The 24303-nt window shown below is 43.0% G+C and overlaps 1 protein-coding gene across 8 annotated transcripts in view; it reads left to right on the forward strand.

Moving 5' to 3' along the window:
• The first annotated feature begins 3267 nt into the window (after window positions 1-3267).
• LOC108507803 (core histone macro-H2A.1) overlaps window positions 3268-24303 on the forward strand; it is a 42646-nt gene continuing 21610 nt past the window's right edge. For all 8 annotated transcript variants that reach the window (XR_001878270.1, XR_001878269.1, XR_001878268.1 and 5 more), the window contains exons 1-3: window positions 3268-3390; window positions 10951-11151; window positions 23010-23116. Coding sequence is in view for 4 of the 8 variants with exons in the window: in XM_017836072.1 (XP_017691561.1) it covers window positions 10980-11151; window positions 23010-23116 (279 nt within the window). In the remaining 4 variants the exon portion in view is untranslated. The remainder of the gene's footprint in view (window positions 3391-10950; window positions 11152-23009; window positions 23117-24303) is intronic.

The following is a 24303-nucleotide window of genomic DNA, read 5'->3' on the forward strand; positions in this document are numbered from 1 at the left end:
GAGTATCTTTGTGGTGGCTGGAAACCAGAGCAAGTGAAAGCACAGACCTGGCCCAAACCCCCCTCAGTGCTGCAGTGAGTCATCTCTCAGATGGGAACGGTGACAGCGGATTACAGCAATCCCTGAGGGCCAGGTCAGCCCTCTGGAATCACAGCTAATACTCTGCTGGGACTACTCAGCTAATACTCTATCAGGGCTGTGGTTGCATTAAGAGTGAGATGAGCTCTGAGTGCATTTGGTAGAAGGTCACTGCCCATCTGAGGGGGAAGGCAAGAATGCCAACAGCATGACCCACAGCACAGGTATGTGTGTGACTGTACCCCGAGGGCAGGGAGTTCAGAAACATGGATTGGTCATATAGTCTGCAAAGAGAGAGGAGGCCGAGCAGCTGAAGGAGGCTCAGATAGACCCTTCAGAGAAATAACTCCATGTCTGAGGAATCTGTGCTTCTTTGGACCAGGTGAAGGTGGAAGGAAAAGAGCAGGGATCTGCTGGCAGGGCACAAGACGTCCTACAGGGATATTTCAGAAGGCTGCAGTAACCAAGGACATGCATTCTCAGTATCCAATAAACACAAAACAACAAATAAACACCAGTGACAAATGGGGTGACGCATTCAGAATTAAGATAGCTGTCCCAAAGTGAAAACACTTATCGAAGTTTAAGAGGATTATCACCAGCCACAACCCTTCCCACACAGCTCTGCCCCCTCCCAGGCAATATTTCCTTCTCCATCATCACTGCTGCATAAACAAGTTAAGTGTTTATATTCTCAATCACTCAGAAATATCTTCTGCAAATAGTCTCTTGAGGTTGCTAAAATTGATTACAGAGTCAGAGTGTCAAACTGAAGTAAGAGTACAAAAATGTAAGAATATGAACTGTTTACATTAATCACAAAGACAGAGGAGCTCTGAAAAGGTGCTTTTTATCATACTACATATAAATAAATAAATCACAAAGCAGGCAAAGGGAATAAAATCTAAGCCAAGGCTTGTTTCAGTGAGGTAGTTCACGTAGTGCAGTTTCTCAGGCTTTTGTAGCAACTTCTAGACAGTCGTGACACACTGTGTGCTTTAAAAATGGGTGTTCTTTGTAGACCCAGCAGATGTGCAATATGATAAATCTGTGTTTTGGTGGGAGGTGAGCCAGTCAATGTCAACAATAAAAATGATCAACAGCAGTCTCCTGTTCCATGGACAAATTGTTCAGGTCCTTTGCAAATTCAGGCAGTTCCCACTCCAGAAATTCTCACCACTGGTGTTTCGAAGGCTTTCTTCAAAAGCACAAAATATGGAGATTCCCTTCAAACCAGACAAAGTGAGCAATGATAGTAGCAGAGCATAGAAAGTTACCTACACTGCTCTCCCAGATGGTTCCTTCTATCTGCCCTTGGAGAATCATAGAATCACAGAATGGTTTGAGTTGGAAGCGACCTTAAAAATCATCTTGTTCCAACCCCCAGCTCCCTACACCTTGTAACCTTCCATCAGCCCCAGGAGACAATGTTGTGGGTTCTTTAAATTTCACAGGGGCCTTTGTTGCTCATGTCAACAGAGATATTGGGGGGGTATTTATATAAAACTTGTGTGTGTGACAGTAAAAGAGAGTGGGAAGAGTCACGGACTGGAGGACCAGTTCTGTTGAGTGCTCTGCAGAGCACATGGGAAGGGTTTTTGTGTGGGCAGCACCACCAGCAAGGCAAAAGGGAGCAGAGCTCCACTGCGATGTGAACGCAGAGGAGGAGGTGGGAGGGAGATGATGTGTGTGGGTGAGAACACAAGGAAAGCAGAGCGTGTCAGCTGTGAAAGAGGAACCACGGCAGATGGCCTAGTAAGGACTGTATCCATATCCTTGGGTTAAGGGCAATCAGGGACTATAGGGTACTTACCCAGCAGGGAGTCTTTGTTAAGCAAAACTGCCCCACTGAACGGCATTCAGGGTGTAATTAGCACTCAGGGAGCACAGTCAGGACGAGGCTGCATTTGACCGTGTGCTGCACTGACAGGTAATGAGAGATGTCTTGGGAGACACTGAGTTTGGCTGCGTTAAAACACAGACCAAGTCTGGCTGTTTAGAGAGATGAGAGCACAATTATAATGCCTGAAACACTTTTCGAAGGGATGCTTCTCAGACCAGCCACACATCTTTTACATAGGCTGTCCCCCCACCCCTGTTTTTCATTCTTCCTTTAAACCATCTTCTTTCTGCTATTTTGTATGACAAAGGCATTGTGATGATGTGCTGATACTGAGCAAAATAAGGAGAGCTGGAGGGCAGGGTGGTTGATGAGAAGAGCAGGAGAGAAGCTCCTTGACCTCCAGTAGCTGTTTGCAGCTGCAATGATATTATGTCACTGTCAGCTGTTACAGCTCTACCCGTGAAAGAACAGCAAGGGACACTGGGGAGGAGGTTATGGGCTGGCATCCGCTTTGGGCACTGAAGAAAGAGGATGCTCCATTCGGGTGGGAGCAGTGGAAGACTCTGGGAACATTGGCAAGCCAGGAATCTTTCAGGACATTCAAAACTCCAGCTGCCCCTAGTCCCACCATTGTACAGGCGGTGGCAGTTTGTTGTGAACTGTCTGTCCTGCAGCCAAGATCCGCTGTGGCAGCTCCTCTTTCCCACTGGCAGCCGGCGGGCGAGGCACCTGGAGAAGGCAGAGGGGAGGGTGGTGAGGGACGAACCCTGGTCGGGGCAGCAGCAACGCGGGGCTCCCACCCCCGCAAGGTGAACTCAAGGACATCCCACGCACAGACCCCTCCAAAGGCTCCATCTGGGGCCTCTGGAAAATGGCACCGAGCCATTTTTGTACAGCACGAAGCACAGAGTGCCTGCGCCTCGCGTGACGACCCGGCCGCCTGTTCTCTCCCCTCCACGAACCACACACTTCGCGCCGGGAGGAACGCGGCTCGCACCCCTCGCTCTGTCCTCCCGGGCCCTGAAGGTTGAGGGGCGAACGCCTTTGCACACAATGGCCCGGGCGGGAGCAGCTGCGGAGGCCGCGGGGCCGAGGGCTCAGCCCCGCGCAGGCACCGGGGCCGGGGCAGCTGCCGCCGGCGGCCGCCGCGAGGCGGGGGAGCCCCCGGGCCCCCCGGGGAGATGGCCGCGAGGGGATCGTGAGGGGATCACGAGAGATCGTCAGGAGACCGTGAGGGACCGTCAGGGGACGGACCGTGAGGGAGCGCGAGGCGCCCCCGCCGCGAGGGGCGGGTGGTGGATGTGACGCGCGGGCGCGCGCGGCATTGTGGGAGCTCCGCCAGCCCGTCCAGCCGATCCCGGTGGCCCCGCGGGCGGAGCGGAGCGGCGGGAGCGGCAGCGGGAACGGGAGCGGGAACGGGAGAGGGAGCGGGGCCGCCGCCGGCCGACGGGAGACATCTTGCCCGCGCCGTAAGTGCCCGCCGCGCCCGCCCGCCGAGCGGGGAAGGGAGGGGGGCGCGCCGGGGGCTCTGTCGCGGCGCGGTGACACCGGCGGCGGGGGGGGCGCGGGGGGGGCCGGTCCCCTCCCCTGGGGGAGCCCGGGGGTCGGCTCTGCTGCCTCTCGTTGTTGTCTCGGGTGAATCCCGGAGAGCCACCCGCGCCCAGCGAAATGGTGGCAGCGGGGCCGTATTTCCATGGAATCCGCTATGGAATGACGGTGTGGGGCCGGGGGGAGCCCGGCGGGGGTGCGGGGCCTCGGTCCGCCCCCGTCCCTGCTGCTCCAGGCACCGGCGGGCTCCTTCCTCGGCGTTCCCGCCGGGCAGCGCAGGGTGATCGAGGGACACTGCGAAAAGCGCAAGGGAAAAGCAGCAGGACGCGTTGTTTTGTTTTGTTTTGTTTTTTTTTTCTTTTCCCCCGTGCGTTTCACTTCGGGATGAGGAACCCGCGGCGCAAAAGTTACCTGCGGCGCGTGAACGACTTAATGAAAAACAAAAGCCAAATGGCGCTTCTTAAAACCGCACGCGGAGAGCGGTAAAAAAAAAAAAAATAAAATAAAATAAATAAACGTTCGGCTGGGAGAATAATAGGGGCTCGCTATTCTTTTGGAAGTGTCACTTGCCGAGGAGCCCGCAATATGTCTGCCTGCAGGCTCGGAGCAGCCCGTGGGGACCGCCCGGGTGTGGGTGTTCCGAGGGGACCGCCAGCACTGCAGGTGGATGCGGGTTCCCGGGGCTCCGCACCGGGCACGGCACAGGAGCGCTGCCATCGGCCCGGGGGGGGACAGCGAGGGCGGCAAACTCCTCCTGCAACTTGCACCTTCCCGCAGTCCTTTTGTTTTCCCCGTAATCTTTAAAAGAAAGTTGCGGAAGGCCCGTGAAATCGCGTCTGAAGCCGGCAGTGGGAGCCAGCTCAGTGCGAGCAGGGTGGTGGAAAACTGGGGATGGAAGGAGGCTTGTTGTTGAAATATATTTGGATGAGGCTCGTTATTTGTCTCTTGACCGTACAAATGAACAACCATTTCCCCCCCCCCAGGACCGTGTGTAGCTGTCACTTAGCAACAGGTCTGTAGGGAACTTTGCAGATCCACTGCCTCCCCCATTCTGAAGAGTGGAAGAAATAAATGAGCTAAGGAGCAAGAGTGCAATTAATAAAAACAGTACCTGGGTTCTTGGGTACAGCCCAGAGTTGAAATACTTAAGTGGGAACAAGACAATTAGAGTTGCTTTGAAAATTAGATTTTATTGCAGTTGGGTATCAGAGATTTTGTATCAAGTGGTTCCTAGAAAACTACCCAATGTGTTTGGGTTTTGGGGGCTTTTTTTTCCCCAAGTGTTATGAAAGGAAGGAATTAGATTGTTGTTTACTCAGTAATGGTTGCAGGTTATTTTGCTGCATTATGATTCATAACCTTTCACACCGAAATCTCCTGGGTCCCTAAAGAGTAGCTTTGCTTTGCTGTTTGTACTGCATACCCTTCTGATTGCCAGCAAAGCCAAATGTTGACAGTGTAGATTAAGCCATAACTGATCTGAAAACTAGTAGCAAGACTAGAATTTGGCCTAATGACAGTAGTACAGGAAGAGTACTTAAGCACTGCTTATTTTGTACATCAACATTAGCAAAAAGAGAAGTCCACTACTGCAAGCTTAGACTTAAAAGAAATTGGTGTGTTTAAATTTGTCCTTAGGAGTGGCCTGGTTCTGCCAATGCACAGCAGTGAGCTTTGATACAAGATATTCTCTTGATAGGAAAGGTGATATATAATCACACTCTGGAAGAATCATCACGAACCTGAGCCCTCAAAGAAATTCAGAAGTATTTTTGTACAACTCTGTCAAGTGGGATCAAGGCCTGTTATCTGTTCCACAGAAAAGGTTATAAAGTAAGGATACAAGAGGAGGAATCTGGAACTGATGCCACAAGAGGAAAAAAGAAAAGAGGCTCCAGGTAGATCTTCCACTGGGAGAGGGAATATTGGCCCAGTGGGCAGTGCTGTGAGCATTAGATTTTTGTCCACTCAAGAGGTAAAATTGGAAAAGAATCATGCAGTGCTTGTGGAAAGAATGCAGGCCTGGCTTATTTGCTTGTTGGGGAAAGATGCTGTCAATGCATAAAGAAGCTATGCATTACCCAGACCCATTCTAAAGACAGGATGGGCAGGATTCGTGGTCCTTGCTCCAGGAGTGAGGTGAGAATCACGCCATTCATGACCTCAGTGGGTTGAGTTCTTGCACTCCCTTCCCTCAGCAGTGTAGCATCTATCTTAAATTTCATTCTGCATCCAGATTTTGCCCTGGAAACATCCACGTGAATTGTTTATTATGTTTTTGGTTTCTTCCAAAAATGTCTAGGGGCAAAGGAGTTTTCAAAATGTTCTTTAAAACAGTTTTTCTGACCACTGAGTTCACAAACCATCCAGTGCTTTAAGGCCATGTATCAATTTTTTTCTTGCTTCCTGTCAAGTATACAAAAACCTATAATGTACAAATGGGCTTATTTTGGGCCAGTTCTCCCAGCAGTGGTCAATGAAGACAATTGTATTTACGTTTTCCTGAGTATTGGTGGCAGGATGCCCAGCTGAAACTCTTGTCACCCTCCCAGCACTGTTCAGTGTGGAGGTTTGCACATTAAGGGGTGTTTGTTTTGGTGTTTCAGACCCACTGGGGGAGGGAGGGACTTGTGCCAGTTGAATACAATTGTGCAACAGTGTTTTGTTTAGCACACAGATTTAATGAAAATGTTATTCCTCTTTCTCCCATCCTTTATGTTTTGGGAATTAATAGTCCTCTTAATCTTCAACAGCAAGTGCACCTATTGAGCATTCCTAGATGAGGAGTGTTCTCTCAGCTTGCCAAGTGAAAATAAATGTATGTTTGGTGCTGCCTTTTCAGATGATAAATTAATGTAGTTTTGGAACGGATGTTTCAGTGGTTTCACACCAGTCACTCCTCTGTCCATTTCAGACCTCAGAGTTACTGCTTTGATGAAGATCTTGAGCTGAAGTTTGAAATCACATGAGATCAAATGATAACTGAGTGAGAGCTCTTCTCAGTGCTCTCGTACCTAGAACCCACAGTGCCAGGCTGAGCCCCTCTCTGCTAGGCAGGCACTGTTAGAGCCCATTTTATACCCACTCTGGGCAGTGCATTTTATAAATATGCCAGACTAGCTTCTGATTAGCCAAGAACAGAGCAAGTTAGTTGTCAAAGCAAATTCAAATGCACCTTTTCAAAAAGAGTTCAGCGAGCGGCGATTATTATAGTACATAAAGAGATTTGAGAGAGAATGGCAGCACTTATATTGTTAATCTTTTGAAACAATGGAAAGAAAATAGCATTGCAGCTAATCTCTTTTGTGATACAAAAGTGAACTTCCCAGCGTAGTCTTTGTGCTGAAAGAAGAGAAAAATAATTACTACGTCTTAGTATTTCTCCTATTGTAGTAATGATCTCCTGGATTCCACTACACTTACTGAGATGATGATGTAGATCTAAATTTAATCATCTCTTTGCTGAGTGCAGTTAATACAGCAGTGCAAGCCCACGAGCAGAACAGTCCCTGCCTGACAGCAGCAGCATTCATAGTAATTTGTTTAGTCATTAAGAACCTGTACCTGAAAACTCTTAATAGCAGGGTGGTTTTATTACTGCTGTTTGATCAAAGTAGCAGATCGACTCAGCTAATAAAGAACTGGTGTTTGGAATTTGGGTATCACTTTGCCAGGATGTGCAGCCTGTACTTGCAGAATTACGTGATGTTAAGCCTTTCAGAAAAACAGATGCCTATGTGCATTTTAGGAAGATGGTATTTAAAAGTGTCGTTTAGCAGAGTATCTTCACGCAGGAAAATATGGCCAACCAGAGTTCCTACAGCCAATTTCAACCAGAAAAATGTTAATTATGGTGATTTCATCACAACACCTTAACGTTTTCTTAGAATATGTATTTCTGGCTTGTAAAGACGTGGCAGCAGAGGAGCCTTGTAACTTGAATCTTGTAACCACCAAATCTCATTTGTGTGCATTTGGACATCTTAGAAAGCAGTGTGAGTCTTGCTACAGTCCTTAAGGGGTTTTCAAAAGGCTGTGAATCAGGTGCTAAATTCTGCACCAAGGGCAATCTGTGTCCAAGCACAGCAGAGCCACTGAAGAGTACAGTGTGAAATTTGATTTGAAGTGAAAGGTGAATGTAGATACTTGACTGCTCAGTGATATCCCCTGATTATCACAGTGATAATTTTGTGAACTGTCCCATTGAAACAAAACCATTTTATTGTCAAAATGTTCAGAGACTTTGCAACGTATTTGGTAAAGTTTCTCAGTAATTCCATTGCAAAGGCGGGAGAGAAGAAAGAAAGAAAAGTACTGGTCCACTGACTGTCACTGGCTGTGATTCATTTAAAAATATATTTACTTATTATGCCACTCAAATCCTGTGTGAACTGTGGCTCATGTGATAAGGTACCTTTGGTTGCCTCTGATCTGCGGGCTCCCGGTGACTCAGCAAACAGCTCTGGTTCATTAGTGTTGGCAGCAGTCCAGAGTTTCTGGTGTTACAAAGATAAACCATTTCGGAGCATGGAAGGCACAGGGCTTTCTCTGGGTTTTGATCTGTTGCCTTGCTCTTCACTTTTCACTTCAGTCCATTTTCTTGTGGCCTTTGCAAGTGAAATCTCTTTCCCTTCCCTTTTTCTGTGGAGAAGGAGAACGTTCTGAGCTCCTTTGGGCCATCCCTCAGCTCAAAGGCAGGACAAACAGGTTCTGCAAAGGAACGATGCTGAGTACACAACGAAGCTCTGAAAAAGGTTTGCCATGCCAGGCTCTCACTTTCACCTCCCAAATTACATGGTTGGCAACAGCAAACGTGGTACTTGAAACCCAGTTAAGTTTCCCACCCTCCACCCCCAACATCTAAACATTCCGTGATTCACCAGGTGTGGGAATGGGATCCTTGAGATGGGAAGCTCTGAAACTCATCATCACATTTCACTGTTAATACTAAAAGTTCCAGAAGTTCTTGTTTTTTTCAATATGCAGCCCCCCTCACCACCACCTTTCTGATTCAGACTAAGTTTTTTTCCTTACAAATAAACTTACAGACGGAAAGGTCCTTAATGTTCTGTATGAAGGGACCAGGTTAAGTGTCAAGATAGGTCCAGGGTTATCCTAAATATTAATGTAAGGAATGTCACCAAGTGTATAAAATACAGGGAGAGAATAACCTGTAGAATTAGCAGAGGTGATAAACTAAGGTTATAAAATTTGTATATGGGTCAGTGTTAGTCTGTATTGGTACCTCCTTTAGTAATGTTTTGATCTAAATGTTACAACAGCTGATGACTGACACTCTCCCAAAAACATCAGGAAGTAAGGATTTCCATATTCTCTCCCAGCTATTCTGACTATCCCATAAATTCATTAGCTAAATGGTTAATATAAGTTTACTGCTTAAGGCTTGCAGGTTTTCTCTGGGAAAAGCGTGTTTTTCACCCATCAGTAACAAACCAAAGGTGCTGTGGGACAGCACAGGTATTTCTCACACCCTTTTCCCTGGTGTTCGAGTCAATGAACTGCTTAACATTTGTGAGATTGAACATCTGTAGTGCTGTTGACGAAAATGGATTATGAAATACGAAAATAATCTCTGGCAGAAGGTCCATAGCCAACTCAAAGCCCCACCCAGCCTTCCTGCTAACAAAGCCAGTGGTAACTAGATGAGGAAATGCAATTAAACGGATGGGTTTTTAAATCACTGGTGAGCTCCAGTTAGACAGTTTCTCAAGGCAAGAAAATTGGCTTTTGTCCTCTTCTTCACAGAATAATGATGGTTGCAGAGCTGAGCCCACAGCAGATGAAAGGAGGAGGAGCCCTTTTGATGGCTTCTCCTTTCCCTACATTCCTGGCTGGGTTTTGACATAAATTTCCTAAATGTAGTTTGAATTCCATCTGAGCTGCAGAGAGGGGGTTATTTTGTTTACCTTTAACAAGCAGTTAAGCCCGTTGCATTTAATTTACCTGATGTGTTGTGCAGGTATGGAATCCGATGGGTGGAATATGGAAGTGGAAAGGAAATGTTTGATACTTGTGCTTCTTTAGTTCTCCTGAGTGGTCTTCATTTGGCAGTTAGGAGTCTGAATCTCAGTGACTCACTGAGATTTAGAGGACTGCAGGATGTGTCAGCACAGAACAGAAATTGCAAAACTTAAAAGTGGGGTTGGTGAACCTGTTCTGCTGAATACTGAGCTCCCTCAGTTGTGGATTCAGACATGTAGCAAATACAGTCAGGTTCATAAGGGCAAGAAGAGAATTCAGGATAAACAAGTGGAAAGGGAAGCAGAGCAATGGTGTGATGGGAGAGCAGGCTTAAAGGGGCTTCACTGTGGAGTGTATGAACACACCAGTGAATTTGCATGTGTATGAGGCAGCATTTGTGCAGCCAGGGAAGAGCTGGGATGCACAGAGGTCTGGGTATCACTGATGCATTCCACTGGTTTCCCTAGAGTTTGGGAGGGAGGGGGAGATGGGCACTGTCTCCTTGCCCCTGAGGGAATTTCCGAACCCAGTGAATTGGCTAAGCCTGCGCAGATACCTTGAGAGCCTGTGAACCCTCCACCCCTTTGGGTTTGTCAGCTTCTATTTACAGCCTGAGCAGAAATCAGAGAGAGAACAGAAAATGTTTGACAGCTGTATCAGCAGTAGGTTTCCTCCCTGAGATAAACTGAGATACAGTTGTCAGATGTCTGCTGGGTGTTCAGACCCCTGTGCTCTGAGGGAAAGGTGGCAGATGGAAGTTCAGCACATTCCTAGAGGGCATGTTGAAACAACACAGTCTTCGGTGTGGAGATTGTTGGGCTTCAATAGATTCAGATCTCAAGGGGGTCATTTCAGCTCTTTCTAAAAATAGGACATTTAGTGTACAGTAGATGTATTTTGCCATCCATAAGCTTTTGTTCTGTCAATTCACACTTCTTGAAAAATGAGTTTTTTAAAGAGGGTGAGTACACTTTAGGAAGGCTTTAATGGACACAGTTTTTCCTAGTTAGAAATGTAGTTGTTCAGGAGCATAACTGTCCTACCACAGCTGTTCAAATCATCAAAAGTCCCACCAAAGGTCTTTTGTGGAGAGCAGAGGGTTGTGTCAGCCTCCTTGTTGCAGAAGGCATCCTCTGCTCCAATGCAGGAGCTCTCTTTTAAATCTGGTAATCTTCACTCTTTGCTCCATTCTGGGTACTGGATTTAATCTGTTAGGAATTTCAGAAAAGGGGATTTATAGGAAATAGTTTATCTTACATATTTCCTACATAAAATTATGCCAAGATTGCAATAGCATGTAAACATTCTGTGGAAAAATATTTTAGGTTCTTGTTGTGTGTACTCTAAAAAGGCAACTTGTCTGTATGTTTTAGGCACTCTAATGCATTGCCTACCCAAAATACTGATTTGTGTTGAAATTCAGTATACGATACTATAGCATCAGTCCTGATTAATAACCTTTTATCTTTTGTTTGGTTGTTTTTCTTCCTAATCTGTAGAGTGCTGTTTCAGACCTGAGACAGACAAGATGTCCAGCAGGGGTGGAAAGAAGAAGTCAACCAAGACTTCCCGCTCTGCCAAGGCTGGAGTCATATTCCCTGTTGGAAGAATGCTCCGTTACATTAAGAAGGGCCACCCAAAGTACAGGATTGGTGTTGGTGCTCCTGTGTACATGGCTGCTGTACTGGAATATCTCACTGGTAGGTGTTGCTGAGTGACAGGGAAGTTAAAACACAAAGTTAATTTGCACAGAAAAAAGCCCCAAAAAAATCCTCTGATTGATAAATGACTAAAAAAAAGTGAAGTGTGTGCTATGCTGATCACACATCTCAGCCAAACTCAAGGTACCCCCACGCTGCCTCAGAGCCCTGGTGGTTTTTGTTCATTCCAGTGCTGGGTTTGCTTTCACCTGTTGTAAAAACTCTCCTTCTACACAGGCAGGCAGGGTTCCCACTGACACCAGTGTGTGTGGACTGGGCCTGCATTGCTGCCCTCCTTGCTTTGATGTTGTGCCTGATGACTCTGTTTGGATTATAATTGCCCACTAATTGCCTGTTAAACATATACATTAATTTGAAATAGAGAGCTTCTCAGTGTTTACACAGGGCTGAGATTGCTTACAGCCTTGTTTATACATTTTGTTCAATTTACAGATTTCTTTTGAGACTGCATGTGCTGTTTGCAGTTCATTTGGTTGAGTTTGTGTATAAATGCACACTGTTCATCTGCCCTGGATCTACATGGCTTATTTGCTTCCATTTGTAGTCCTTATTCTGTTCCTCTCATTGCATCAGAATGAGAACACCTTAAACAATTATCTCATCCTCACAGTCCCTTCTTGGAGGACCAAAGTATTTTTTCCTCCATTTAGAAAGAAGCTTCAAAGGAAGAAAATGTTTTGCCCAAAAACATACAAGTAAAGATCTTTACATAGCAGTTCTTCTCTCAAATGAGACCTGAGACATTGCAGGTTTACCCCACAAACAGCATTACAAAAGCAGTCCTCTGATGGAAAAGCCCAGCTGTAACAGCATCAACATATGGGCTTTTTGCAATAATGGTTTGCTTAAAATAAAAATTAAAAAGAGGTAAGAGTAAACCATCAGCTCAGTCACCTTTGTGTGGGCAGGTTGACTTTACCTGTGGTGTAGGGGTGTAGCAAAAAGCACAAGTGCCAGATGGATTGCTGTTTGGAGACAGAGTCTATTAGCACGACTAAGGAGAAGCTTGAATTGGATCTTATTTCTCATAGCAGTGTTTCTTTTTTCAGTGCATCTGCTTCTGTCAGTGTTGTGGTTGCTGCAGGTTCAAGGGTTTGAAGGGACAGGAGTCTTTAAGCTCTGAGGGTGTGCTGAGCCTCTGAGGAAGAGATACAGTTCTTTCTTTGACTTAAGCACAAAGTTACCAAGGTGTGATTTAACTTTCCTGGCAGGGTTTAAAACTGTATCAACCTGACCCTTGGGACTGTTTTAGATACACTTGATAGTGAATATTGACATGAAGAACAGAAAGAGGCTGATTTTTTTTTTCTATGAAGTTTTTTCTTCCCCTAAAGATGATTGGTAACATTAATGAATAATTAATAAACTGCTTGTTTTCATCAGATATCCTTCCCCCCCCCTTCAGTTTTCTTTATTTGGGCCTTTTCTTTAAAAGAATGCTTTTAAACTTCATAGATGGCCTTAAAAAATTCACATTTCCTTCAGCTGGGTTCCTGCTTACAGCAATAACAACTCAAATAAAATGCTTCTTAGGGTGAGGGGTGCTTTGAATGCTGCCCTTTTAAAGAAGCAGAGCAATACAGGTGAGTTTAAGGCACTGCTAATGAGCAGCACATGTTGCTGGTTAACTCTTTGGTTTAAAGTGTTTACTGAGGCAGGGATGGTTTAGGCAGCTGAGAATAGGCTGGGGAAATAAAGGTGTTTCTTTAACTGCTGTGGATCCTGGGAAACTGTCTGAGGACATTCATACCACAAAAAAAAAGCCAAGGAAAAGTTACACACGTTGCTTTAAGAAAAGTAAAAAAGGGAGAGGGAGAGGAGAGCTAAAGGTAAAAGTACCTTCTTGTTTTCTGCCTTTAAATATTTGCAAGTAGTTTTGTTATGGGGTTTTTGTCTCCAATGAAGGCTGGGTAGATAATCCTAATATCCTCAGGGTTTTATTTCATTCTTGTACATAGATGCACCTCAAAAGCACAGATATACTTTTCTTTCCAGAGTTAATAATAGTTTTATCATAGAATGGTTTGGGCTGGAAGGGACCTTAAAGCTCATCTCATTCCAATCCCCTGCCATGGGCAGGGACACCTTCCACTAGCCCAGGTTGCTCCAAGCCCTGTCCAACCTGGCCTTGGACACTTCCAGGGATGGGGCAGCCACAGCTTCTCTGGGCAACCTGTGCCAGGGCCTCCCCACCCTCCCAGGGAAGGATTTCTCCCTAATATCTAATCTAAATGTATCCTGTTTCAATTTGAAGCCATTCCCCCTTGTCCCATCACTACTAGTCCTTGTAAAAGGTCCCTCTCCAGCTTTCTTGCAGTCCTGTGACTGTTTCAGTCTGGTGGGGCTTTTTTGCCCTTGTCTTTCTGTAAGTTTTTCCCACTCTATTTGGTATAATTTTTTAGTCTTTGGTGCTCTGTATGTTTTCTGAAGTTGAGGTCATTCATCTTTTCCAGCATCATTCAGTCACACTTCCTTGAAATGGGATGCTTGGAGATTTTTGGTTTGTGTTCTTTTTACCTCTTGGCAGTTATTACTTCACAAACCCAGAGAAATCCTGACTCTTCTCCAGGAGAGTTTTTTTTTTTTTAAAGATGATCATGTCAGCACATGGTCTGAGACTAAATCAAAGCATTTCAACCATTTCAAAGTAAAAGCAGGATCGTGACATAATAGGAAGGAGCCCATGTGAAGTGGCCTGCTAATAAACTGGCTAAATGAAAAAAAGCAATCTTGGCATCCAGGAAGGAGAGGAGAAATGTAAAATATCAAAAGCAGTTGTAGGAAAGTGAAACTTTAGAAAAAAATAGGAGGGGAAATGACAGAGATGTGACAGAGAGGAACCCACTAAGGCTTGAAACCTTGTTCAACAGTGCAGAGTATTGGACTCAACTTTAGTCCTTTTGAAGGTAAGCTGATAAATTCTGCTGGCCTTTGCTAAAGTTTAACTTTGATGTAAATCTGAAATTAGCCCATAATGTGCTCAGATCTGGGATTTTTTGTTCAGTTTGAGATTTGAACTTTTGAAATGCTTCCAGCTGCTGTTTAGGCTTGGAGTTCTGTTCTGGATTCATGTGGAGTTATGACTTTATCCACTTTGTACTTTGAAAGGAATTTAGTTTTATCATGTATGTGCACTACTCATCAGAAAGTAAAGGTGCACATTCTGTCATTTCTTGTGTCCTTAGATTTCAATATACTTGACACAGAAACAGGTTGCCCAGTGAATATTCTCCTTCTCTTACTTCTTCACCAGAGGTTACCTAGAAATAATATTACAAAGTAATTGTCTCATCAGCACACCCAGTGTTAAGCCAACTTCCTTATAGTTGCCTGTTTTTTCTCTAAGGAAATAATGTGTTATGTCCACTTTAATAGGGTGCAAGTGTGTGTTTTGTGGGGAACTGTGCAGAAAGTACCTTTGAGTCTTACTGATATCAAAGCAAGTGGATACAGTTCCTTTCTTTACTGTGCAGGAATAATGTGGATGCTGAAGAACTATAATACATGGTTCTTGTTTCTTTTCCTTCTTTGCAGCAGCAGTTCATGCAGTGCTGCCTGTCTTGTAGGGAATAATCAGATTATTTGATTAACTTCTTATGCTGCAGAACTAATTTCAGGCATTATCAGCATTATCAACAGTTTTATGTTGGCAGGTTCAGGGTTGGTAATTCCTTTTGTCTCCTTTCCTTATTGCATCACTTGGTTCACAATAGTTCCTTGCCTGTTTATCTTCCTTAATGTGGACTTCAGAAAACTGCAATCCACTCCTTAATTTCTCTGCAAAGTAGTGAATCAGTATCAATTTATGTCAAAAAAGAACACTAGGTCAGGCAAGGGAATGGCCCCAGACTTCATCTGGGGCACTGCAGCCACTCACGTGAACTTGGATGGTTTGTATTTGTCAGAACTGATCCAGCCACACATCTAATCAGGTCTGGTCCTTTCAGATGTAGAGCTTGTCCAAATTACAGTACAGTCCAAACTTTCTTATGAGCTGAAAAAGATACTCCTTTGCCCTTGAAAAATAGAAGTCTCTTGAGCATATTTAAAGGCAGCAAGAACCAGGCCTGCAAGTGATTTCTGCTCCCCCTGTCCCCCATCATCTGTTCTACACTGTAAATAATTTTCATTTGCCAAAATGTCATAGCAAATAAGAAGAAGGAGAAGTTTATAAAACAGCAGGAGCACGGGAATACAGAAGAAATGAGACCCTGATTTATATTTGTTATGTACAAAGTGAAGGAACGAGAAAATGTTAAATGTCTGTTTTCTCCATTAGTTTTTTTTCCTCAGCTGTGAGGTGGGTTTTTTTGTTGCCATTCCCCTCTGGTGTCCTACTCATTGCCCAAAAATCTTTACAGGGTCACAGGGGAAGACAATGATCTGCCCTCTTTGTCAGATGTACTGCTGAACTCCTGCCTGGGAGCAGAGGGAGCTCAGGGGTCCACAGGAAAAAAGCTTTAGGTTAAAATTGAGTTCTAGGCATTCTGAGACTGCTCTAAATAACAGTCCTTAGGGAGTAATGAAATTTAAGAAGATAATTAATTGACAGTATCTTTTTGATGCTGTTGAAATGTGTACTCACTACCAAGATGCATCTCTTCTATTTAAACAGGCAGCTTTGGAAACACTACTCCCTTTTATGGTGATGTGCCACAAACTGTGTCCCAAGGAGGTTTAAAATAAATTAGGGGTGGGACAGGTAGGACCTGTGCCTTACCTGAGCAAGCACAAAGCTGACTCTTCATATCCACTGTGGGTTCAATATGGATTAATGCTGGACCTAAAATACAGCAGAGTTGTTTATGGCAGTACCCTCACAAGCAGAATATTTTGAATATATCAGCATAGCAAAGCTCCTTTGTAACATTCCTTTTACGTAAGATTTGTGTTGTGCTCTTAAGTGAAGAGAGATTGTCACAATTTAAAATTGCTCTACTTGTAAGAACTGTCTCTTTAGATATAAAACCTTATGTTTTTACCAACTTTCTGATTATAAATGCATGAATCAGTGCATTTCAAATGTATGGAAGTGAAGGGTTTTCTTTCACTGATAAGCCCTTCCTTGGCTCCAGCCCTGGAAGCACTTACACATGTGCCTCTTATCATGTAGTGCCATAAACTTCAGTGGATCCCCAAGTTAAAAAAGCAACCCCACTCCAAAATTACTGACCCCGTCAGAGTCCTGCTGTATTTTTTACATCACGGTCAGCAAATTATTTCATCCCTTGAAAATGTTACATTTTAGGGATATTTTAATGCACTTAGGTCTAGAATGAAATATTTTTTATTCTAGAATTAAATACTTTTTATTCTGGTAAGTCATTTCATCTGTTTAGTTGGCTAAGTTGCAAGAGAGTAATGACTTCTACTGTCTGTTGCTGCTCAATTTACTGTTGGTGTCAGCGTTTGTTTTGAAGAGTGGAGTGTAAATGAAGTGTAAAACAAATATGGCTGATTTTGCTACACGTTTTTTTCTACCCTTATCTTTGCCTTATCTTGAATTCCTTGTTGAGAAGAAGAAAAGAATCTATAAAGCTTAAGTCTTTTCTTCTTTGGCCCTTTGTTCTTGGAATGCCAGCACAAATGGCTGGGAAGCAGGAAGGCATCCTAACTCTCTAGAGCAGCACAGTGTGTTTAGCTCAGATGTTCTCAACTTTTAGAAGTTGCTACATCAATATTGTGAGCATAATTTCCCCCCCCCCTTTTTTTTTTTCTCCATGAGGGAGGATTATTTAGAATGCCTGAGTTCAGATAATGTTCTGTCTTTGGTCTTCAGTCTCTTTTTCCACAGTACATTTATCCCCGAGTTACGTTTAGAAATGAAATTCCACGTGGATTTTTCGGTGCAGTCAGATGAAATGCTCCATCCTCAATATAAAACTTCGTTGGGGAAAAATAAATTTAGGGGATATACAGTGAAATGCAAGGTTTCTAAAACAAACAGGAAGTGCTTTTCTTCCAAACTGCAAAAATGTCTGTGGTGTAGCGAGCGTTGTGTTCTCAGGATGTTATGGGTATTAAAAATGGGTTCTGAACCGTTCTGAATGGGGCCAGAAAACAATTAGACACATCCATGGAAATAAAATCCATTGGGGAACTAAACAAAAAGATGCATTTCCGAGATGGGAAACCAATGTCCCCAAGTGCCACATGCTCCACTTGATCAAGTAATGTCTGGCAGCAGTTCCATTAATCACGTTTGAGCATTTCTAAAACATTTGTAAGCTGTTATGAGTAACAGCAAAGGTGTCCTGCCAGGTAGAGGAGGCTCCACTGGAAAAGGATAAAGGTTGATTTGAATTAGATCAGGATTGTTGAAGTCAGTGGAGAAGAACTAGGCTATCTCTGTAAATTACTATTCAGGGTGTGACTGCTGTAATAAATAACATTTGAGTTGAAATTCAGGTTTCCCTGAAAACTGAACTCTCATACCTTTTACAGATCGATAGTACACCCAAAAACTAAAAAAAAAAAAAAAAAAAGAAGAAAACAAATAACAAGAGAACCCAAAACAAAAAAAAAAAAAAAAAAGGATGGTAATAAAGTGTAATAGAGAACTGAAAAGTGGCTTTTGTGGCCTGAACTTGTGTTTTATGTAAACATCAGTCTGTCATCTGCCTCACAGAAATGCAAAACTTAGAATAACTTGGCAAAGTTAACAGTTTCTCCTTTAAGGGGCCTAGTTTTGATACAGCTCAGACACTCAGGACTGAAAGGTTTGGGTTTTTTATCACATCCTAAGAGAATGATTGCCCTGCTGGGAGTTGAGGTTTCATCCAGGCTTGTTCAAAGCAGTAAAATTGCTTGAATTGATTTTCACTGCATCAGATTTCCATGACTTTGAACCAAGGCTGAGAGCTGTTTTATTGGGATGCATAAGAGGGAAAGTGTTGTTAAATGACTCTACCTTCCCTCTTGCAACTGCAGATTCCAGGGGGATTGGGTGGAATACATGGAGAGAAGAATGCAGGAAACTCTTACCACTCTTGGTTGATTGGGGTTGATTGGGTTAAAACCTTCTGGAATCACGTAAAATGGTTCTCAGGTCAATAAAATGCTGATGGGAAGATGATTAATTTAAAGTACAATAAGCAGACTCCTTGTCATGTAGTTGGCTTTGTGGCAAATACATATTTTTTTTCAGTGGAATTGTGTCAACGTTCATTTCTCTTTGATTCCTGGACACCAATTTTCTTTGGAGGAGAGGCTTCACCATTCTTTTAAAAACCTCTGACTTGTTCCTGTTGGAATTTGAGTCTTCAGGACTTGGCCTTTTGTCAACACATCACCTGTTAGTTGTTAAGAGTTTAATTTTCAAAGCTATGATTTCATCTCCCTGAAGAGAAGGTGGACAGGGGGATTTGATGCAACAGCAGTGGTTTAGCTTGAGATGTAAACCAAAAAAAGAGAGAAAACCAACCTTTTTTGGGATGAACTCAGACCAATTAAATTGACTATTAACATTTAGAAAGTATTACAGCCTGGAATGCATGATAAACTAAAGGCCTGAAAGGAGTTTTAGTCAGTGATGACCAGTAAGATTTTGTTTGGAAATGGGGATAAATGAACTAGAGCACTCTCCAGGAGTGGGAGAAGAACATATTTGCTTTTGTTTCCAGCCAGGTCTGCAGTTCCTACTGTGCCTGCTTTGTTTCCATCTTCATAGTAACTCCTTTCATTTGAACCTTGTGGTGTTGGTTCCAAAATTTGCAAGTGTTGTGAAATAGGTGTTGAAGGCAGAGAGGAGCCCCCCTGGGAAATGCCAGTAGGGAATTAAAAACTCAGGAGATGTCCAGGACATGACCAGAGTCTCTGAAAGGAAAGGATGAGGAACTCACCCTGAAAACTTGCTTCAGGATGAGGTTTCTGTGGACACTTCTGACACTTCTTGGTTGTGTTTGAGGAGGAAATGCCTTGAGAACAGCTTTTCCTGTGGTCTTATCTCAGGTTTAAATGCAAAGATGTACAACCGGTTTTCTTTTCTCCTTTAAAAATATTTAACTGAAGTTTTTAAAAACCTCAGCTGAAGAAAAGCGGTTCTGGTTCAAGTGCTCAGAACAGGCTTGAACCAGTTTTCACTACCCATATCCTGGTTCTAAATGTTACAAAGGAGTTTTTCAATCGAAAACTACCTTTGAGTTAAAATTTAAGAGGAAATGTCTTAACTTTTAAGGCTTTCACTTCCCACTTTAACCTTCTACTTTAATAATGACCGAAAAGAAGAAAAATATTAATCATAACCTTCTACTTTAATAATGACTGAAAAGAAGAAAAATATTAATCATAACCTTCTACTTTAATAATGACTGAAAAGAAGAAAAGTATTCGTGACAACCTTCTTTAATAATGACTGAAAAGAAGAAAAATATTAATCATAACTATACTTTTTAAATCGAAATGATATGTTCGTGATAGATTTCTGAGCCTTCCATCCCTTTTTTTTGCTACTTAACAGCTGTCCATACATGAATATATCACATGCTGAGATGGCATTCCTACTTAATTGTTTTTTTTTTCCTAATTGTATATTCTCACAGCTTTTTCACTGGATTGTTTTATATCTGCACTTAAAGCGATACATTTTTTGTTTGAAAGTATCCAAAAGCATGGAAAAAGTAATTTGTGCAAATAAGAGTATCTCTTCATATTAAGCTAAGATTTCAGTATATAGTAGTTGCAAAAATATACCTTCAAAAGCATAGAATAATGAAAAACTTGTATATTTTCTTCATGTTTTAAAAAATAGAGCTTTTCACGTTCTGTTGCCTGAGTGGTGGTGATGTAATTATTCTCCTGGGGGGAAATGCCTTCAGTAAATATAAGAAACGAATGGAATAGACATTATGCAACTTCCATCCTTTCTGTGAGGCCTCATTTTTGTAAAATGTTTTGGTCTTCTGGCTGGATAAATACAAGCTGAGTGAAACCTGATGTCATGGAAGCTCTTAACACTTTCTTTTGCCTCAAAATTTCTAAGCAGAGTCTTCTCTCTTGGCCCTGCTCAGTTGCAGGAGTTGATTTTTCAATGTCTGTTTTTTCCCACTGTGGGAAGATTAATGAGACAGAACTCTTCAGTGACTCAAACTTTTGAGCCTCCTGCTTCCAAAGGTGGGTCTGACCTAAGAATTCAGAGCTGGTCTCAATTTTAGATACCTTTTCCCACCTACTACTCTTTCCAGCTAAAGCCAGAGTGATTCTTCTGGAAATTCGAGTCAGCTCCCTTATAGAAAGAGCTAGATTTTCATCTCATTTAAAATCAGTTTAATACATGGGTGAAACACTGTTTAAGTCTTTAGAATTAAAGTAGCATAAAACAGATGTGAAAGTGAAGCTGGCTGCAAGCAAACCCAAGGCAAGTACTCCAAATGCCATCCACAGCCACAAAGTCTTCATTTCCAGCGTTTGTGAGTGCTCTGATCTGTTGGGTTTGGATTAGGTTTGGTCAGTGCTAAATCAAAAAACTGTTGCCTGTATTGGCTTCAGCTCAAATTCCTCCTGATCTTCTGTTTTTAATCAGGAGAGTGCCCCTCTGACCAGCCTTGTGTGCAGGGCTGAGTTTGGCTGTTCTGTGCTGTGGGTCTCTCTGTGTGCACAAGCAATACTTGGTTATTATTGGAGAGCTGAGAAGGCCAGAAGAGAAATTCCACCCTCCATGGCCTCCTCCTCGTCTCTCCCCCTCCCCAAGCTCCTCTTTTGTGGTCCTCAAGGCCAGTGCAAAGCGTTCTGTTCCTGAGGAGGAAGTGGGGCACCTCAACTTCCCTAAAGGACCATTAGAAAACTGTAATTTCAAAATGAGTTTCCTGTCCAAGGAAGAGGGCTTAGCACTTACCAGAACAGTTCTCCACTGTACAAGGCAGACATTTGAGTTTTATGAGGAACAAATAAAACATTCCTCTGTGCTTTACAGGCATAGCACTTTTCTTAGAGCCTTTAGTTCCAAAATGACCTGTCTGCATAGTTGTGCCGCTCAGTCACAGGGAATAACACGGCCTGACTGTTCCAGGGCCTGCTGCAGTAAACGGGGGGAGCAGAGGCAAAGCAAGAAACACAGCCTGCTGTTTGCAGCAAAGCCTGGCTTTTCAGCTGGGACTAATGTCTGAGTACAAACAATTCCATTCCTGATCTTCAGAGGAGGAGATGCTGGTGTTCCTCAGCCTCGCTGAGCTCCCTGGGGATGTCTGGGGTGTCCACAGGGATGGGAGCCAGGTCTTTGTCGTGACAGGCAGCTAAACCTCACGTGTCTGAGCTGGGCCTTTTGGGGAAGTATATGAAAAGGATTATGCCAGCTTAATTCCCTTCTTTGGAGGTGTGGAAAGCATAGGCAGGTTGACCTTACCCTGCTAATCCTACTTTAAAAATAAATTAAAGCAATTGTTGTCAGCGTGAAATGTTGAGTTAGTTTTGCGGCCTTAGACTTAATATTCTGTCTCACCCTGTAATAAAGTTGATTGAGTGCTTTGAAGAACACAAAAATAGTGAAAACCTACCAAAATCCTCACTGAGGTTTAACTGTAGAACATCCAGGAGCAGCTGTAAGCTTTCCAGTAAGCATCATAATTTACTTGTTATAAGAATCAGGATGAAAAATGATTGGAGAATCATGTTAAATTCAGTCTAATGAGAAACCACAGTCTGTGCTGTACAGTATTGTTTAAGATGTACTGTTGTGTCTTATGTGGTCATGTGGACTTTGATTTTAGTCTTTTTCATTTCCAGATTAATGTCTTAATTCAGTTCTGTTTGCCTCCCTATTATGGAAGAGCTCTCGTGCTATATTCAGTTATTAAATGTGAAATGCATCTCATACCTAATTGTGATGTTCCATTTTAATATTGGTGTGTAATAGATGTAAAAAAAGACATTTTCATTTCCTTTTTTTTTTTTTTCTCCAAACGTTACCGGGTTTGCAAAAGGAATTATACAGAAAGTAATGGTGAAACACAGATTGTAGAGAGGGAGATGGAAGGTGACAGCAACAGCACATAATTACAAAGTCAGATAAACATGTTATGTCATTTTTTAATTGTTCCCCAGACTCTGTTGTAATTAATTACATCCTTGCCCAGGGCTTGTTGAGCTGAAGACAGATAAGTTTGCAGATAACACTCCAGCCTTTCACATCATAGATCCTTGCAGGGGAGCAAGGTAATCTTTCCTAATTGCAGTAAAAACCATCCCATACATAGCTGTTAAACGTTATTTTGTCAGGACTGGAAATGTCTTTTAACGAGACAATTTATTAGGAACAAATAAACGTCATTCATCAATTACTTTTTTGGGTTAGACACTTTTTGGCAGGCAGAGAAAAAAGATCTTTCAGTGTTTGTAGAAGCAGAGTTTGTATTTTTAGTGTCCTAACTTAGTGTGTGCTTAAATGCTTCCATAATGTTAAAAATGAGACATTGAGAAGAGCATCTTTTCCAGTCGTAAAAAACTAGAAGTGATGCAAGCCAGACTCACGTTTAACTGATTTGAGAAAAGAAAAACCTATAGAATTTGTACATCTAGTACTGTCACCTGATAGGAGAGGGATCCTAAGAGATGAGCAGACAGTAGCCTTGAGAAGAACACTGAAAGGTGAAGAATCTGAAGGAACTGCTTCAAAAGAACAAAAAAAAGAATTGTGGTTTAGAGCACAGGACTTCAAGGGTGCATTTGTGCTTCAGTGATTAGGCACGTAAAAAGAAGATGGTAATTTTAGAGTTAGATGTCTGTTGAGGGTATCTACAGCACTTAGGAGGAACATGATGCAGTTCCCATATCTTTTTGCTAAATAACACATTGATTTTTTTAATGATCACATTGTAATTAAAAGGGGTTTACTTTTTCCCCAGCGGAAATTCTGGAATTGGCTGGAAATGCAGCAAGGGACAACAAGAAGGGTCGAGTCACTCCTAGACACATCCTGTTGGCTGTAGCAAATGATGAAGAATTAAATCAGGTAAGAAAAACCTGCCCTGTGAGGGCCAGGATTTCCTTCAGGGGCTTTTTAAATTGTCTTTCCATCCAGCTGAATTGTAACTCAAGACCTCTGCTTACTGAGCAGCACAGCAGGAAACAGCTCCATCACTCCCTGACTGTGTAACTACAGCACTCAGCTTCATTCTGTATTTCAGCACCCTTAAAATGTGGGAGAATGCAATGGAGATGTAACCTGACCTTTGCTCACACCCTTTACATCCTCTCCTGTTGGGGTGGGACGTTGTCTTAAACTCTACAGGGACACAGAGAAAATCTTTCAGATGCTTTTTGTTTGTTTGTTTGTTTTTGTTTTCCCCTACCTGTTCCCACTGAAGTCTCTTATTGTGACCACAGAAGAGCTCTGAACTCTTGCAAGTCTGTGTCCTTTGCAGACTTCAAGGTACCACAAAAAATTGGGGTATTATTATTACACTGCTGTGGCATCAGCCAGGGGCAGTGACTGGGATTACTGTACCTTTGTGTGAGGTGCTGTAAAATCACATCTCAAAAGAGACTTTTTCCAAACTTATGTATTATGATGGAGCAGGAAAAAAAAAAACAAAACAATATCCCCAAACCACCCTTCTTCTGGCTTTGTGTGAAATTTGGGAATACTGTCCATTCATCATCCCTTTGTAAGCTTGGAGCCTCTCTGAGAAGAGACTGGGGAGCAGTAAACATGAATCAGAAGGTGGGACTGGGGGACTTTGATGCCACCTTTTGTATCCTCCTGAATAGAGAATTAGTCCCAGTTAGATGTATAAAAATGGGTTGAAGTGTTTTTAAATACAGAACATGGTGTATTTCAGCTCTGCTTTTAAAGGCTTGAATGAACCACACACTTTTGAATATTGATCTTCAACTGCCTATTTCTTTGAAGAAAGACTTCTGGGTATAGAGACTTGTATAAATGTTACCCTCCATTCTGAAGTTGCTTTTTCTAAGAAAGAAAAACCTGTTTTAAAAATGCACTTTCAAGAGAATTCAGCACTTGGGGACATACACTGGGTTGTGGCACCCATTGCAGTGTCACCCCCTGGACTTTGGGGCCCCATTTCTCTCTCCCAGGCTGCCCTCCAGGGCCCTCATGTGTGTGGCTGGGACTGTCCTGTTTTCTCCTGGTTGGGTAACAGCCTTCATGGCACAGCTTCAGAGGAACAGATCTTG

This window comes from Lepidothrix coronata, unplaced genomic scaffold (genome assembly GCF_001604755.1).
Source record: "Lepidothrix coronata isolate B3197 unplaced genomic scaffold, Lepidothrix_coronata-1.0 Scaffold269, whole genome shotgun sequence".
NCBI lineage: Eukaryota > Metazoa > Chordata > Aves > Passeriformes > Pipridae > Lepidothrix > Lepidothrix coronata.